The 12,872-nt window shown below is 34.4% G+C and overlaps 3 protein-coding genes across 10 annotated transcripts; 2 read left to right on the top strand and 1 right to left on the bottom strand.

Annotated features, from left to right (window-relative positions):
- The first annotated feature begins 2,153 nt into the window (after window positions 1–2,153).
- Window positions 2,154–3,515, top strand: LOC149513943 (uncharacterized). Of its 3 annotated transcripts, none has more exons than XM_089745937.1 (3): window positions 2,154–2,304; window positions 2,683–2,881; window positions 3,196–3,515. In XM_089745937.1, exons 2-3 carry the CDS (start codon window positions 2,776–2,778, stop codon window positions 3,336–3,338), a joined length of 249 nt encoding a protein of 82 aa, XP_089602063.1. In that variant the 5' UTR covers window positions 2,154–2,304; window positions 2,683–2,775; the 3' UTR covers window positions 3,339–3,515. The 3 variants fall into 3 exon arrangements, with proteins under 3 accessions (XP_089602063.1, XP_089602064.1, XP_089602065.1); XM_089745938.1 differs by having other exon boundaries at window positions 2,155–2,304; window positions 2,663–2,881; XM_089745939.1 differs by having other exon boundaries at window positions 2,174–2,304; window positions 2,687–2,881.
- Window positions 3,516–3,946: 431 nt separating this feature from the next.
- Window positions 3,947–9,342, bottom strand: LOC111275889 (bZIP transcription factor 16-like). 6 transcript variants are annotated; one of them, XM_089745934.1, is made up of 13 exons: window positions 9,018–9,342; window positions 8,470–8,586; window positions 8,280–8,327; window positions 8,112–8,186; window positions 7,852–7,941; window positions 7,698–7,757; window positions 7,432–7,601; window positions 6,778–6,826; window positions 5,509–5,551; window positions 5,125–5,414; window positions 4,789–4,866; window positions 4,521–4,688; window positions 3,947–4,428 (listed from the first exon to the last, which is right to left on the bottom strand). In XM_089745934.1, exons 2-13 carry the CDS (start codon window positions 8,539–8,541, stop codon window positions 4,324–4,326), a joined length of 1,248 nt encoding a protein of 415 aa, XP_089602060.1. In that variant the 5' UTR covers window positions 8,542–8,586; window positions 9,018–9,342; the 3' UTR covers window positions 3,947–4,323. The 6 variants fall into 6 exon arrangements, with proteins under 6 accessions (XP_089602060.1, XP_022717238.2, XP_089602059.1 ...); XM_022861503.2 differs by having other exon boundaries at window positions 4,563–4,688; XM_089745933.1 differs by having other exon boundaries at window positions 8,112–8,189; window positions 9,018–9,327.
- Window positions 9,343–10,137: 795 nt separating this feature from the next.
- On the top strand, window positions 10,138–12,690 carry LOC111275883 (uncharacterized). Its single transcript, XM_089745932.1, has one exon. It carries the CDS (start codon window positions 10,379–10,381, stop codon window positions 12,470–12,472), a length of 2,094 nt encoding a protein of 697 aa, XP_089602058.1. The 5' UTR covers window positions 10,138–10,378; the 3' UTR covers window positions 12,473–12,690.
- Window positions 12,691–12,872: the final 182 nt, after the last annotated feature.

Here is a 12,872-nt window from a genome sequence, read left to right as displayed (position 1 = left end):
TAAAATAATTAGGAATATGTATAGAAACAAACAACTATTCTGTATACAGTAAAAAATATTTGGCAGTTTGCTGTGCAGAACTCCAGCAAAGAAGAGCAAAAACATTGGATCAATTTGGTAAATTGAAGTTATCGAGAATGTTAATTGGAACTTTTTTTGGAACATAAATTTTATAATGAGTTACGGTTAGATTCCGATCTCTTGTAATCTCATCAAATCATATTCGCTGAGTCAAAAACATTTAAATAAGTCTCTGTAATTAAGCTAATAATAATACTCATCCAAAGACATTAATTTTTTTCTAATAGTTAGGCACCCTATAGCATGCATGTAAACATATAATTTGGCAAGACATTACAATCCATCTTATACTAAAAGCAAAACCTTCATTCGTATCTAAACAAGAGAGGGCCAAAGTTTGTTTTCAATTCATTATTATATTATTATTGTATTATCTCCATAGCTAAGGTGCAATCCGTGATCAAACGACGATATATTATAAAACTAATAGTTACTTGTTAGGTGTGTTTTTAAGTTTAAAGGGTAAAATAAAATTTTTTTCTTATTAGTATAGGTTAGGTAATAACTAAAAGTATTTTGCAAATTTTGACCGAATTGACGTTTTAGACTAATTTAAGTTCACAAGTTTACATCAATTCAATCACCTTATCAATTTTATATATTGGACCTTCAAAGCGTTAACTTGATACATTTTCAATAAAAAATCAACTATCAAATCAACTCGAATTTATCAGATCATCCATAACCCTTAAAGTTGACCTCAAACAATACTTTAAGTTGCTTGTAATCCCCACTTTACAAATATAATTAGTTCCATCCAAGTACCTTTCAACCTTCTTGTTTTTTTTATATTTCTTGCTTTTTTCTTTGTATTCCTTTTTTAGATTGATTATTGACTTAAACATTAAAATGCAAACATTGAGATCACTCCCAACCTTTGTTATTAACCATTCTCTTTCCTCTTCTATTGTGATTTCAAAATTTTATTTCTCGCATTCAGCTTAGCACAAAAACATTTCTTTTAGCAAAATTAAAAAAAAAAATCTAACTATAACTCATACTTTTTTATGATTAGGGGTTTTCAATTTTTTTGAAATTTTAAATTTAATCTTAATTTTTAATTTTTATCTACTTAATTAATTTGAAAAAGATATTACATATTTAAATTTTCTTAAATCTATAATTTTTAAGAGTTTGTTCAACATACGTATCATCTAAATTAATATTAAATTGATCAAAATCTCAATAATTAAATTCTCGAAAAGGATCTTCATAACTTACATTTAATGAGTAAGCCTAAGGTTTTTGGGAGTGATGGTAACTTGCAGTTGACCAACCAAAAGCCTATTGGTTGCCTAAGAATAAAAATAATATTACCTTTTTTTAAGTATGCAATGGTAACTTGCCCAATTTCAAGAAGTTGACCAACCAAAAACTTATTGGTTGCTTAAAAATAAAAGTGAATACTATAAGATAGAGCGTAATCATATTATCAAAATCCTCATGTAATCATTTTATCAAAAACCTATTTAACCTTTCTTTCCTTTTCAACTTGAGGATAGTGGTTTCTATTAACATAAAATTAAAAAAAAAAAAGCAAAGTAAAAAAATGCAGATAGCAGGTGTAACAAGTTTTTTAGATGAAAATTGTGAAATTTTTTCTTAAAAATAATTTAATAAAAAATTCAAATTTGATAAATTTGATAGAATTTAATGTGAGAACAATATTATTTAAAAAATTATTAAAAATATTATTTATAATTCAAATTTGATCGATAATTTTTCAATAGTAAAAATTCTACTAACAATTTGACTAAAAATATCTATATAAAAATATATATCAAAATTTATTAATTTTTTTTAATTTTACATACTTAATCTATTAATAAAATCTTTCAATTTATCGATTTTAATTTTTATTTGATCGGTCTTAATAAAAAATTTAATAAATTTATTTCGTCTAACTCTTTTTGGTTTGTTAAACCTAGCAAATATTATGAAAAAATTGTATTTAATTAATTCTGTAAGTTATTAGTATTACCATATTAAGCGGGCTAAATAAACCAAATAATTGATTGGAATGGGTTTTGATAAAGCTCAGCCCAGAAATAAAACCGGCTACCCAAATATTTTAATGTAGGTTTTGCAATCTTTGAAACAAAAAGAAACTTGAAAAGAAATGGCTCGTCTTTGTAAAGCGTGAAGTGTAAACTCTCGGTGTGTTCAACTCCGTGGGTCACCGTCTTTGCTGCGCCGCCGCCTTATTCATGGCGGAGAACACTGGTGAAGTCTCATTTTTTCCTTTTCTTTTCCTATTTTTCAAGTCAATGAATTTTTTTTTAGTTGATAAATAAAGTTGTCAAGTTCTAATTTTTCCTTCAAAGTTTATTGCTTGTTTCTGGACAAGTTCACTTCTTTTCATGTTTTCCAATCTGGGTTTTACTTAAATTTCATTTGACGAATCGTATTTAACACATTGTGATGTGCTTAGTTTTGTTTGCTGTAATGTTTTAATTTGATTCTTTCGTTTTTTTTCTTTATATGGGTTTTTATAAGCATTGTCAATATTCTCAATTCTGTTACCAGTTGTTAAATGAATTGAAAAGGTTACTAATATCATTTTTGGGGTTCTAAATTGAAGTGTTCTAACCAATTGAATAGGAAGATTTAGTAGCCAGATAGCATTAGGTGTCATTGAGGAAGAGTTGATAGATAGCATTGAGGCGCCTCCTTGGCTGGTCACATGGGGAATTGATGAGATCAGATGCAAAGCCTTGTTCCAGATTAATGAGACAGACGGCTGGGATTTTCACAGTTGGAGGAGCTTTGGGATTTTGGGTTCTCTGTAGATTGCATTATGGTACTCTAGTCTTCACTCTTACTAGCTTTTAGAAATTCTGAAAAAAAATATTGACTGTCTGCTTATTATTTCCATTATATTCCATGTTTGTTTGTTGCTGTTCCTTGTGCATTAGCTTTGTACCCTTTTTTTTTTCTTTTTGAATCCATTTATTACCTCTTCTTCTTCTTTAGCCTCCTAACCCTTCGTTCCCTTTCTATTTTTCTTCCTGTCTGTCTAATATGAAGTAAGTCTAATATGAAGTAAAACTTCCTAACATTTCATAATCTGGTTCTCATGTCAACTACAAAATTAATGGTTCAATGTTAATACAGGCCCCAGGATTACAGTACCAAGAAGTCTCCGGTGGGCAGCCTGTGGAGCTGTGTCTGTAAGTTCAACATCAGCTTTGTTGGTTAGCCTATTCAGTCCTGAATGTGAACCCCAAAATATAGCTGCATATGACAAGGGCAAGTAGCACGAGGCTTCTCACGCCTGTCAAAATTCATGGCTGGTTTCAATGATTGACCAGTATGGTGACATGTTAGTTACTACCTAAAATATGCATTAGACAATATTGATCGTGTTAGTTGATCTCTGAATTGAATTGTAGATCCATCGAAGTTAACATGTCAACTTACTTGGTTCCACCCACCATTTTTTTGTGCAATTTAGCTAGTTTGTGAACGTGAATTTTGGAAACTAGTCAAGAAAACAATACCTCGTTGACTATGGAAATTTTCGTATATAACTTGGGGTCCACCAATCGATTTCTGTTTGTGCATGTGTTTGAAACAAAACTCACTTGAAAGTCCTTAATTGAGATCAGTCTAATAATAAAAAGGAAATGACTCTCCCTAACAAGGAATTCAAGAACCATAGTAAGGATTAAGATACCCTCCCAAGTCTCAATGTAATCCTAAAGAAAGCTGACGTTTATCCTAAAATTTCCAAAGATAAAGGATCGATAATATATTTTACGCTGCAAACTACAAAATGTTTGTTATGCTTGACTCTGAAGCGAAAACCACATTGCTTATACAAGAAATGGCATAAAATATCCAAAGCAATTGAGGAGAATGAATGTAGCAAAACCAAAGAACAGCGAGTATCCAAGCATTAAAATGAATCAGAGTTCGTTACTTCTGTCAGTTACACATTCATCAATCATATTTAACATAAACAAGCTTGAAAAGTTAAACTGTTCTGTGCACACTGCCCTTCTTTCAACAGAGAAAGTTGATAGGTATCGCATAATATCAGTCTACATACCATCCCAAGGCTTTGATTGTAAGGACAAGCCAAATCACGGGTGATGGATTATAAGGGATAAAGGGAACCTAAAAACTATCAAGGTCAGCTTTGATGAAATTTAAACATGCTATGCAGAATAAAAAACTTTCTGTAGCAAATTTGGTTAGGTTATGCTCCTGGAAAGAAGCATGAAACAGGGCGTATGAATCCTAGTGACTACCCTGCACAAGCTCTGTTTGTTCATCATTATTTGTATGTTGGTCCATCCTACCAGACTTTGGATCCTTGTTCCCAGGAATTTCTCCTACCCTCTCCTGCATTTATTTAACCAATAGTAGGAAGCAAGTTATGCAAACAGGTGTGCGGACGAGAGAGACTACAGTTCAAAGAGTAAAAACATACTAACAAGTTTAAAATTTTGCAAAACAAACCAAGAGCAGAACTTGACCTTGAGAGAGTTATTCTCTGCAAGAAGCTGCTCATACTCGCTCTTGATACGACTCACTTCTGATCTAAGATTGGCATTCTCTTCTTTTAAGGCTTCAGCACGCTGAGCCAGCTCATCACATTCCGCCTGATTCAATAGCAAGTAATTACACAAGTGATTCATGTGTCACCTTTTAATGGAAGATAACCTTAGTAGGATCTGCAATTTCTGAAGGATACTTCATTACCTGTTTACGCATCCTGGATCTGCGAGCAGATTCTCTATTTGATTGCTTCCTTCTCTGTCTTTTAAGCTCCCTTTCATCCTAAATCCATACAACCACAAATAGCACCAGTTACAAACAAAATATCAAAAAAAAAAAAAAAGAAAAAAATTTCTTACAACATCAGCAAGGAAAGTATATGACAGTTGATTGGAGGAGATAAACCTTGATTAAAATCCAGCAAATTTAGTTTGAAATTTAACAGTTCATCAATAAAGGTATGCCACTACAGCCAAAAACAAAGATATTGACTCTAAGGAGATCTTGAATTTCATTATATTGTTTAGATAGAGAGAGAACCTGTAACCAAATCTGTGACTGAACACTGTCCCGTGAAGCAGGAGTTACTATTCCTGCTGCAACTGGAGTTGAAGGAACCTTCCCAGGCATTGCAGGGATAGTCGATGAAGCTGGAGTTCCCCAGTAGTCCATCCCAATATGTAAGTTTGTTGTCGGACCAGGAACAGCTGTGGCAGCCCCAGCAGTTGATATAGGTACAATGGGCATTGTTGAATTCACCATTGTATGTGGTGCATTTGGGCCTCCATTCTGAGGACCATGTGCAGAGCTTCCATTCTGGGATGTTTCGCCTGTAACAGAGGCATTCTAACATTCCTGAGAACACATGCAAATGGCAATAAAATAATGCAAAAAGAATTTATTATGACAATATCACTGGCTAACCTTCTCCAGAATCTTGTCTTCCTCCAGACTTCACTTGTGAATCCTACAAAGGAAGAAAATACGATTTTAGGGCATAGTCTTGACCTTAAAAAATAAAAGGGCAGTATATGTGAACGGCAGAATTTGAATAAAAATGAAGCATTTAAAATTTCCTCGTCCTATGAAGAGTTCCAAGAGAAGCTGCAACAAATGAGGATTGTAACAGAGATGATTATTGAATACAGCTTTAGAATTTCTTCAATAACCCACTCCCAAAAACAATTTTTTATAACATACAGAGTGCTGATTAAATTTTGTTTCCCATGTGACGGGTAAATAGAAAATTTATCTTACAAGTTGGCAGGCAAACTCCAACAACATAATTGAGAAGCTACAGGAGGATTGTGCCTTTGAGAGAGAGAGAGAGAGAGAGAGAGAGAGAAGAGAGCCCTAGTATATCAACCCATATCCTCATCATCCTGAAGAGTCCTTTGCCTCAGTCTATGAACAGTCACAGGCAGACATATACTGGAAAAGGAACAGCATGATCTTGAAACAAAAACCTAAGATTAATACTGCAAGAACTTGCCCACTAAGTTGAAATCTAAATACAGAATGAAAGAAGTTTGGGCCTCTGTGGCTCCATTAACCTATCTTTTAGTACTTAGAGAGCAAGCCCACATGGCATGCCCAAAATTTATTAATCAGAAATATCATGAAATATAGAGTCAGGTGGCCCCAGAATTCAATAGATGGCATCGAAACAATATAATGAATGGCAAAAAAGGACCATGGAACTGCAACTGAGGGAATTCCTTACCTTTGGGTTTTAGAAACCCTGGTCCCAGGGCCACACCAGTAACACTCTAAGAAAGTACTTTTTGAACCATAGGTCCATGGAAAATGCTCACTTGCAGAGTAAGCACACATACAATATAAAACACAGGATAAAGTTTTATCAAGAACAACTTATGTAGAAGAATATTCTTTTGCATGCAATCAACAGAGTCAAACCAGATGCCATTTAGTAGAGAAGAAAATGTAATTCAAGCTAAGTCTGTTCAACTGAAACATCAACGTTTGTCGTGACCTGAGAACCCCAACAATTCATATCCAGAGTGAGGTTTGAAATAATAGTTGAGATGGGACATAAATTCATGAAATTGCAACTCCTGTCCTGGGATCCACCATTTTGGCAAGGTGTTCACACCCACCAAGATAGATGAAATACAGAAGCAAATTCAAAATAATAAACTAATATAATGAAAAGGCAAGAGGCATTGCACTCACGTTCTGGGAGTTTGCATCACTGCCTTCACTTGTACCTTCACTTTCAGCGCTACACATGCACAATTATTCCACTGTCAGCTAAAGTACCTAGAAAGATCATTTTGATAGCAATCACAAGCAAATAGTGCATGTTCAAATGAGTTGATGCATCTAAAAATCCCGATATGACTTTTGAGTACCAACCAAAAGGCTCAAAAAAAGGAGGGAAAACATTTATGCCTACTCAATCATCTTAAAACATGAGCTCTCCAAGCCACAAAACAAACAGAACAATAAATAACTCATATTATAGAAATAGTTCAGACGAAAAATGACTTTTACAAACACTTTTCAAAGCTTCCTAATACTTTGTACAACTTATATAAAGAGAGAAGCATGGGAGCTTTATTCAGGTGTGGAGGTAAAGGAGAGAGCTTCTCCAATAAAGGGTCATATTGACTTCTCAATGAAACCCAATTGCAACTGCTTTGTTTAGTAGGCTCTTTTCTGTATTACTCAATTCTATTATGATTTCTCGATAAGACTAGATATGCAGGTCAGGAGTAGCCCCCTCCCCCCAAATGACATGAGAAATGTCCTTGTAACTAACAATGGCACAAACCAGAAACCAAGAACTATACAATAACTGCAAAGATCGTTTCTTTGCTGCCATACCTTTTAGAATAAACTCCATTAGCAGAAGCTCCTGATGTCTTACCAAGATTATTGTTCTTTCCAGTAATCATGTTCAAACTGCCTAAACTCCCTTTTGATCTTTTAATTGGCAATTTTTCCTTCACATCAGAAGGCTTACCATCTGTTTCCATGCTTCCAGGAGTATTTCCCTGCATAAAATCTCAAGATTCAGTCCTTTGGAAACATGGACATAAAAACATGTCTTTCAAAAATCAAATCAAGACAGAGCAAGATAAAGTGCTCACAGAAGCCTCAACAATGCCATTTGGAGGAGGCATAGCAAAAGGACTAAAAGGATAAGATCCCTGTCCAAGATTAGACCACGTCATAAAGATGGCTCCAGATCTCAAGCTATTGTGACATTAGAAACAAAACTGAGAACATTGAAAAACAACATACTGGAGGAATAGATGGATGCGCATATATTCCACCATGAGGATACATTGCAACATAAGGATGTGGGGGGGTACCATAGGGAGGCATAATATGCTGCAACGAGAAAAGTATTACATTAAGGCTTTACTGTCCAGCAAATGAAATCATTAAACCTTAATAGTTAATTATGCCACTAAATTTTAAAGCTCTAACAAATCAAACAGAAAAAGTTTAAAAATCAAAATAATGCACCATCCAATGATACCAAGCAAAATGATAAATACCTGAACCCCCCACATATATGGGGGAGCTTGGGGATTTGATGCCAAGAACCCATGTGGAGGAATGGGAGAATATGCCTGCTACCAAACAACAATCCACATATAATGATTCAAATTCAACATGAAACCTGAGAACAAAACATAGAAACTAAAGATATTTATCTAACAGACCTGAAATCCTGACCAGTCCGCACCCAAGTTAGTGGTCGAAGTTGGCTCCTGAGCAGCAAAAGAAAAGCATTAAAAGGAACAGGACAAAAACCCTTGTGAGAACAACTTTAAAACAACATAAACTGCAAAAATTTCATACAATCAAATAAGTATACCTACTTATCCAAACATTAAAAAAATAAAAGTATACCTGCATGGTACTAGCAGACGCTGTCTTTGGCTCCTTTTCTTTTGCAGTTTTATCCATCTCACTGCTGCCCATTACTCTATATTGACCATGCAACTTCTAAAAGCCCCTCAAACCATCCTTCAAATGAAACAAAGTTAACAAACTTCCATTAACAATATGCACTTTTTTCCCACTCTATTCCTTCAAAGCAATCCAATTTATCTAACCCTATACTATTTTCAGCAAAAATATAATGAATATCAACACAAAATAAATATACAGCTTGCATTAGCAACAATAAAAAAAAATTCCCCACTCACATCACAAACAATTAAAAGCTAAAAGAAATAATTAAAAACATTAAAATTCCAACATCCTCTCCATTTTTTTCTATATTTTCTCAGTAACCAAACAAATAACATTAAAGAGAAAGAGGTAACATGTATGCAGAGAAAGAAAAACAGAAACAAATAATTCAAAAACAAAAACAATTAAAAATCGAAGGCATGCAAATGATGCTGTTGACTAATTTACAAAAGAAAAAAAAAAGTAAACAAATTTAGATATACCGCTCAGAATCAATCCAAATTGAGATGAAATCCTAGTCTGATCCACTGAATAGAAGCACACTTTTGGGAGCTTGGAGCTTGAAATTGAGTGAGAGATTATTATTTTGATAGGTGAAGGAAAAGGGCAGAGATGTCAATTTGGGGAAAAGATTAGGGCACGATTGGGAGACACTAAAATTCTCATTTGCCCATGTTTCTTTTCTTTTTTTTCCCCTTTTCCAGATAGGAAAATGTAAAAGATCAGGTGTTTGGTTTTAGGTTTTGTTAATTGTATTGGGGAGGGAAGAGGAACGGAGGGTACACGGAATGGATTCTGTGACTCATCGTATGGTAGTCGATTTCTCCTTTCTATTTTTGTGACCTGGCGAAATCTCCATTTTGTCCTTCCACCTGCTTCTATTTTCACTTTACCTTGTTGAATATTTATTCTTTTAATCAATTTAACTCTGATAATTTTTTTAATCTTAATTTGCATCAAATTTTTTTTTTTAATTTTTAATGTATATTAAATAACTTTTTAATTTTTAATTTGTATTTTAAAATTTTTTTAAATATAAATTAATTTTTTTAAAGAAAATTTCATTTAAATATAAATTAAAAAATAAAAATTTATTTAAGAACAGCTAAAAATATAGAACTTATTTTAAATAATTTAAGAGTTTTTTTTAAATTTTAACTGATAATATTAATAGGATAATTTTTATTTTCTTTTAAGCATGCCTTACAATAATGTAATTCAATTATTATAATAAAATACTTTTTATTGTTATCTAACCTGCTGATTGTGCCTTTGCATCATATAAACATCATTCACTTAAATTATGTATTTGAAAAAAAATTTCTTAGAAATTATTATTTTTCTAATGAACTATTAATACATTACTATTGAAGTTGATTGTAAGTTTGACAAAAAAAAAAGTCGCTTGTAAGAGTGTAAATTCAAATTTGAACTTTAAAAATTATACAAAATTAAAAAAATATTATTTTCTTATCAATTTTATAAATTTAATGAAATCAAATTCAGCCCAATTACTAAAGATATATCAATGAATTATAGCTATGGAATACTAAAAAGAGCTGAAAAATTTTTCTCACGAATTTTACTATAAAATTATGTGAAGTTAGTAGTACGTCGTAGCATAAGTTTGCTATAATGAATTTAAAACATATGTGAAATCAAATTAGTTTGAGATTAACGATAAATACAAAAGCGTTCCCGTTTCTTGTTACAAAATTCGAATTCGAAAAAAAAAAAAAAAGTCCGACCAAACACACAAGCCAGAACCTTAGCAACCGAAACCTAAAAAAATCTTCTGTCCCGACTGGTCGTACTTTGTTCTTTCAATCTCCTTATCTGAGAAATGGCGCCCGACCCAGATGCAGAGCAAAAAGCTCAACGCCTGAAAGCACTAGCAGAAGCTAAATATAAGAAATCAAACCTTAAATCAGCTCTAAAACATGCCAAGAAAGCCCACCGTCTTTGTCCAAACCTCGAAGGCATCTCCTCAATGCTCACTGCCTTTGAAATTCTCCAGGTGGCCTCCAAAGCCAACGCTGCTCCAGACTGGTATAAAATCCTCCAGGTAGAGCCCTTTTCCCATATAAATTCAATCAAGAAACAATATAGAAAACTAGCATTAACTTTGCACCCTGATAAGAACCCATATTTAGGATGTGAAGAAGCGTTTAAGCTTGTGGGTGAAGGGTTTAGGATATTTTCAGATAAGATAAGGAGGAAAGAATATGATATGAAGCTTAGGATTAGGATTCAGGAGGAACGGATTGATGGATTGGAAGGGAATGGTCTAGTTGGTGAGACGTTTTGGACTGCGTGTTCGCGGTGTAGATTGTTGCATAAGTTTGAAAGGAAGTATTTGGGACATAATTTGGTCTGCCCAAGTTGTAAGAAAAGCTTTTTGGCCGTGGAGGTTGATGGAGATGGTGGTGACGGTGAAAGTGAGGAGGAGGAGGAGGAGGTGGTGGCTTCGGTTAGAGTGAGCGAGAGAGTGAAGAAGAGAAAGATGGGTTCAAAGGAGAAACTGGATAGCCCTAAAAGTGTTGGATTGGAGGGGGAAAAGGGTAGTGGTGAGACCATTAGGAGTGCGGGGTTAAGGAGGAAAGCTAGTGGTGATAATTTGAAGGAGAAAGAGAGTGGTGGTGGTGGTGGTGTGGAAAAGGAAACGGATGGTGGTGAGTGGGGTGTGGGGGGATTGAGGAGCAGGGGTTTGAGGAGGATGAGTACTGTTGGCGAGGTATTGGCGAGGTTAGCAGCAGGGAAGGTAGGAGATGGTGAGATGAAGGAGAGATCAAATTCAAAGAGGGTAAAAGTTGCGGAGGCGACAGTGACTCTTGCAGAAATGCCGTTTGAAATGAGAGGAAAGATGAATCAAGGAAGGCAAAAATTGAATGTAAAAGAAAGGGTGAAAGATGTGGGTGAAAAGGAGAGGGAAAAAGAGACAGACAAGCCTAAAAAAAATAGAGTTTCAAAGAATGAGAAACAGAAAGCATTGGAGAAGACTAGGGATTTTGAGATAGAGAGTCAAGGACCTTCAAAGACGAGTGAAAATCTGGGGATTATGACACGTGCAACTAAGAAAAGGAGTGTAGATTTGGAAGCTAAGACTCGAGAGGGTGGGAAGAAGAATCAAAATTCAGAGAGCAGAAAGCAAGGGACTTTTAGAAAGAGAGTGACTTCGGAGATTGAGAAGCGACATGGTTCAAAGAGTGCGGACATGGAAACTATGGCTGTGGAGGATTCAGATTTCTATGATTTTGATAAAGATAGATCAGAGAGGAATTTTAAGAAAGGGCAAGTGTGGGCTATATATGATGATGATGGAATGCCTAGGCATTATGGTTTGATTGAGGAAGTATGTTCAGTAAATCCTTTTGAAGTGAAGATGAGTTGGTTGGACTTTCAGAAGAATGGGGATGACAGGTTGATTAGTTGGGAGAAAATGGGATTTCATCTATCTTGTGGGAGATTTAAGGCTGCCAGGAAGAGTTCCATTAACTCCGTGAACATCTTTTCACATATGGTAGAATCTGAAAGGGAAGCAAAGGAATTTTATAGGATTTATCCAAAGAAGGGCTCAGTTTGGGCTCTTTATAATGAAGCTAAATTAGGTGTTGCAGGAAGAAACCTTTCAGCTAGAGAAAAGCACTGCTACGACGAAGTTGTGCTTTTAACTACCTACAGTGAGATTCATGGATTGAGCGTGGCATATCTTGAAAGGGTTGCTGGATTCAGGACAATATTTAAGAGACAGGAGATTGGATGTCGGGCTATTAGATGGCTTGAAAAAGATGATATTCAGTTGTTTTCGCATCAGATTCCTGCATGGAAGCTTTCCGGCGATGATTTTCCTGATCTTTTGAAAGACTGTTGGGAACTTGATCCTGCTTCACTTCCTCCTGATCTTCTTTCCATTAGCCGGTGTATTTCAGAAACCTGATTTGCTTACTGTATAGTTTTTGCTTAATTGTTTTGGTGGATTCTCTTTTATATAAGTTGAGCACCCTGCAGAGGCAAATAATGAATTTCCCACACCTTTACAATGTGGCAACTTTCCGGACTTTTTTTTTTAACTGGTACTTCAATGATGAACATAATTTGTATTGATTATCTTATTTTGGATGATGAACAGAGTATAAGTTGCTTTTCATGATTTAACTTCATGCTCCAACCTTTCAAAGATATATGTCATAGCAATCCTATAAGCCATAATCTCGTGGTGCAACATTTTCTGATGATGACCTTGTTTGTTTTTGGTTTTTTTTTATCCCCGCCATTTTTGTACGAGAATACAAATTTTCTTTGCTAATCTTGTGCACCAAATAAGACGTAAAAATGTA

This window comes from Durio zibethinus, chromosome 17 (assembly GCF_047325235.1).
Source record: "Durio zibethinus cultivar Kanyao isolate XHJ-2024 chromosome 17, ASM4732523v1, whole genome shotgun sequence".
Taxonomy (NCBI): domain Eukaryota; kingdom Viridiplantae; phylum Streptophyta; class Magnoliopsida; order Malvales; family Malvaceae; genus Durio; species Durio zibethinus.
Note: the sequence above shows the minus strand (reverse complement) of the source record. Positions and strands in the feature narration are given on the sequence as shown.

Excerpts from the sequence above, each read along its gene's own strand:
- LOC149513943 (XM_089745937.1), top strand. The coding sequence starts at position 2,776 with ATGAGATCAGATGCAAAGCCTTGTTCCAGATTAATGAGACAGACGGCT. Across the intron at positions 2,882-3,195 it reads TCTCTGTAGATTGCATTATG|GCCCCAGGATTACAGTACCA; the intron begins GTACTCTAGTCT and ends ATGTTAATACAG.
- LOC111275883 (XM_089745932.1), top strand. The coding sequence starts at position 10,379 with ATGGCGCCCGACCCAGATGCAGAGCAAAAAGCTCAACGCCTGAAAGCA.
- LOC111275889 (XM_089745933.1), bottom strand. The coding sequence starts at position 8,541 with ATGGGCAGCAGTGAGATGGATAAAACTGCAAAAGAAAAGGAGCCAAAG. Across the intron at positions 5,552-6,777 it reads GTGATGCAAACTCCCAGAAC|GATTCACAAGTGAAGTCTGG; the intron begins GTGAGTGCAATG and ends CTTCCTTTGTAG. Across the intron at positions 4,429-4,520 it reads TTTTGCAAAATTTTAAACTT|GAGAGGGTAGGAGAAATTCC; the intron begins GTTAGTATGTTT and ends AAATAAATGCAG.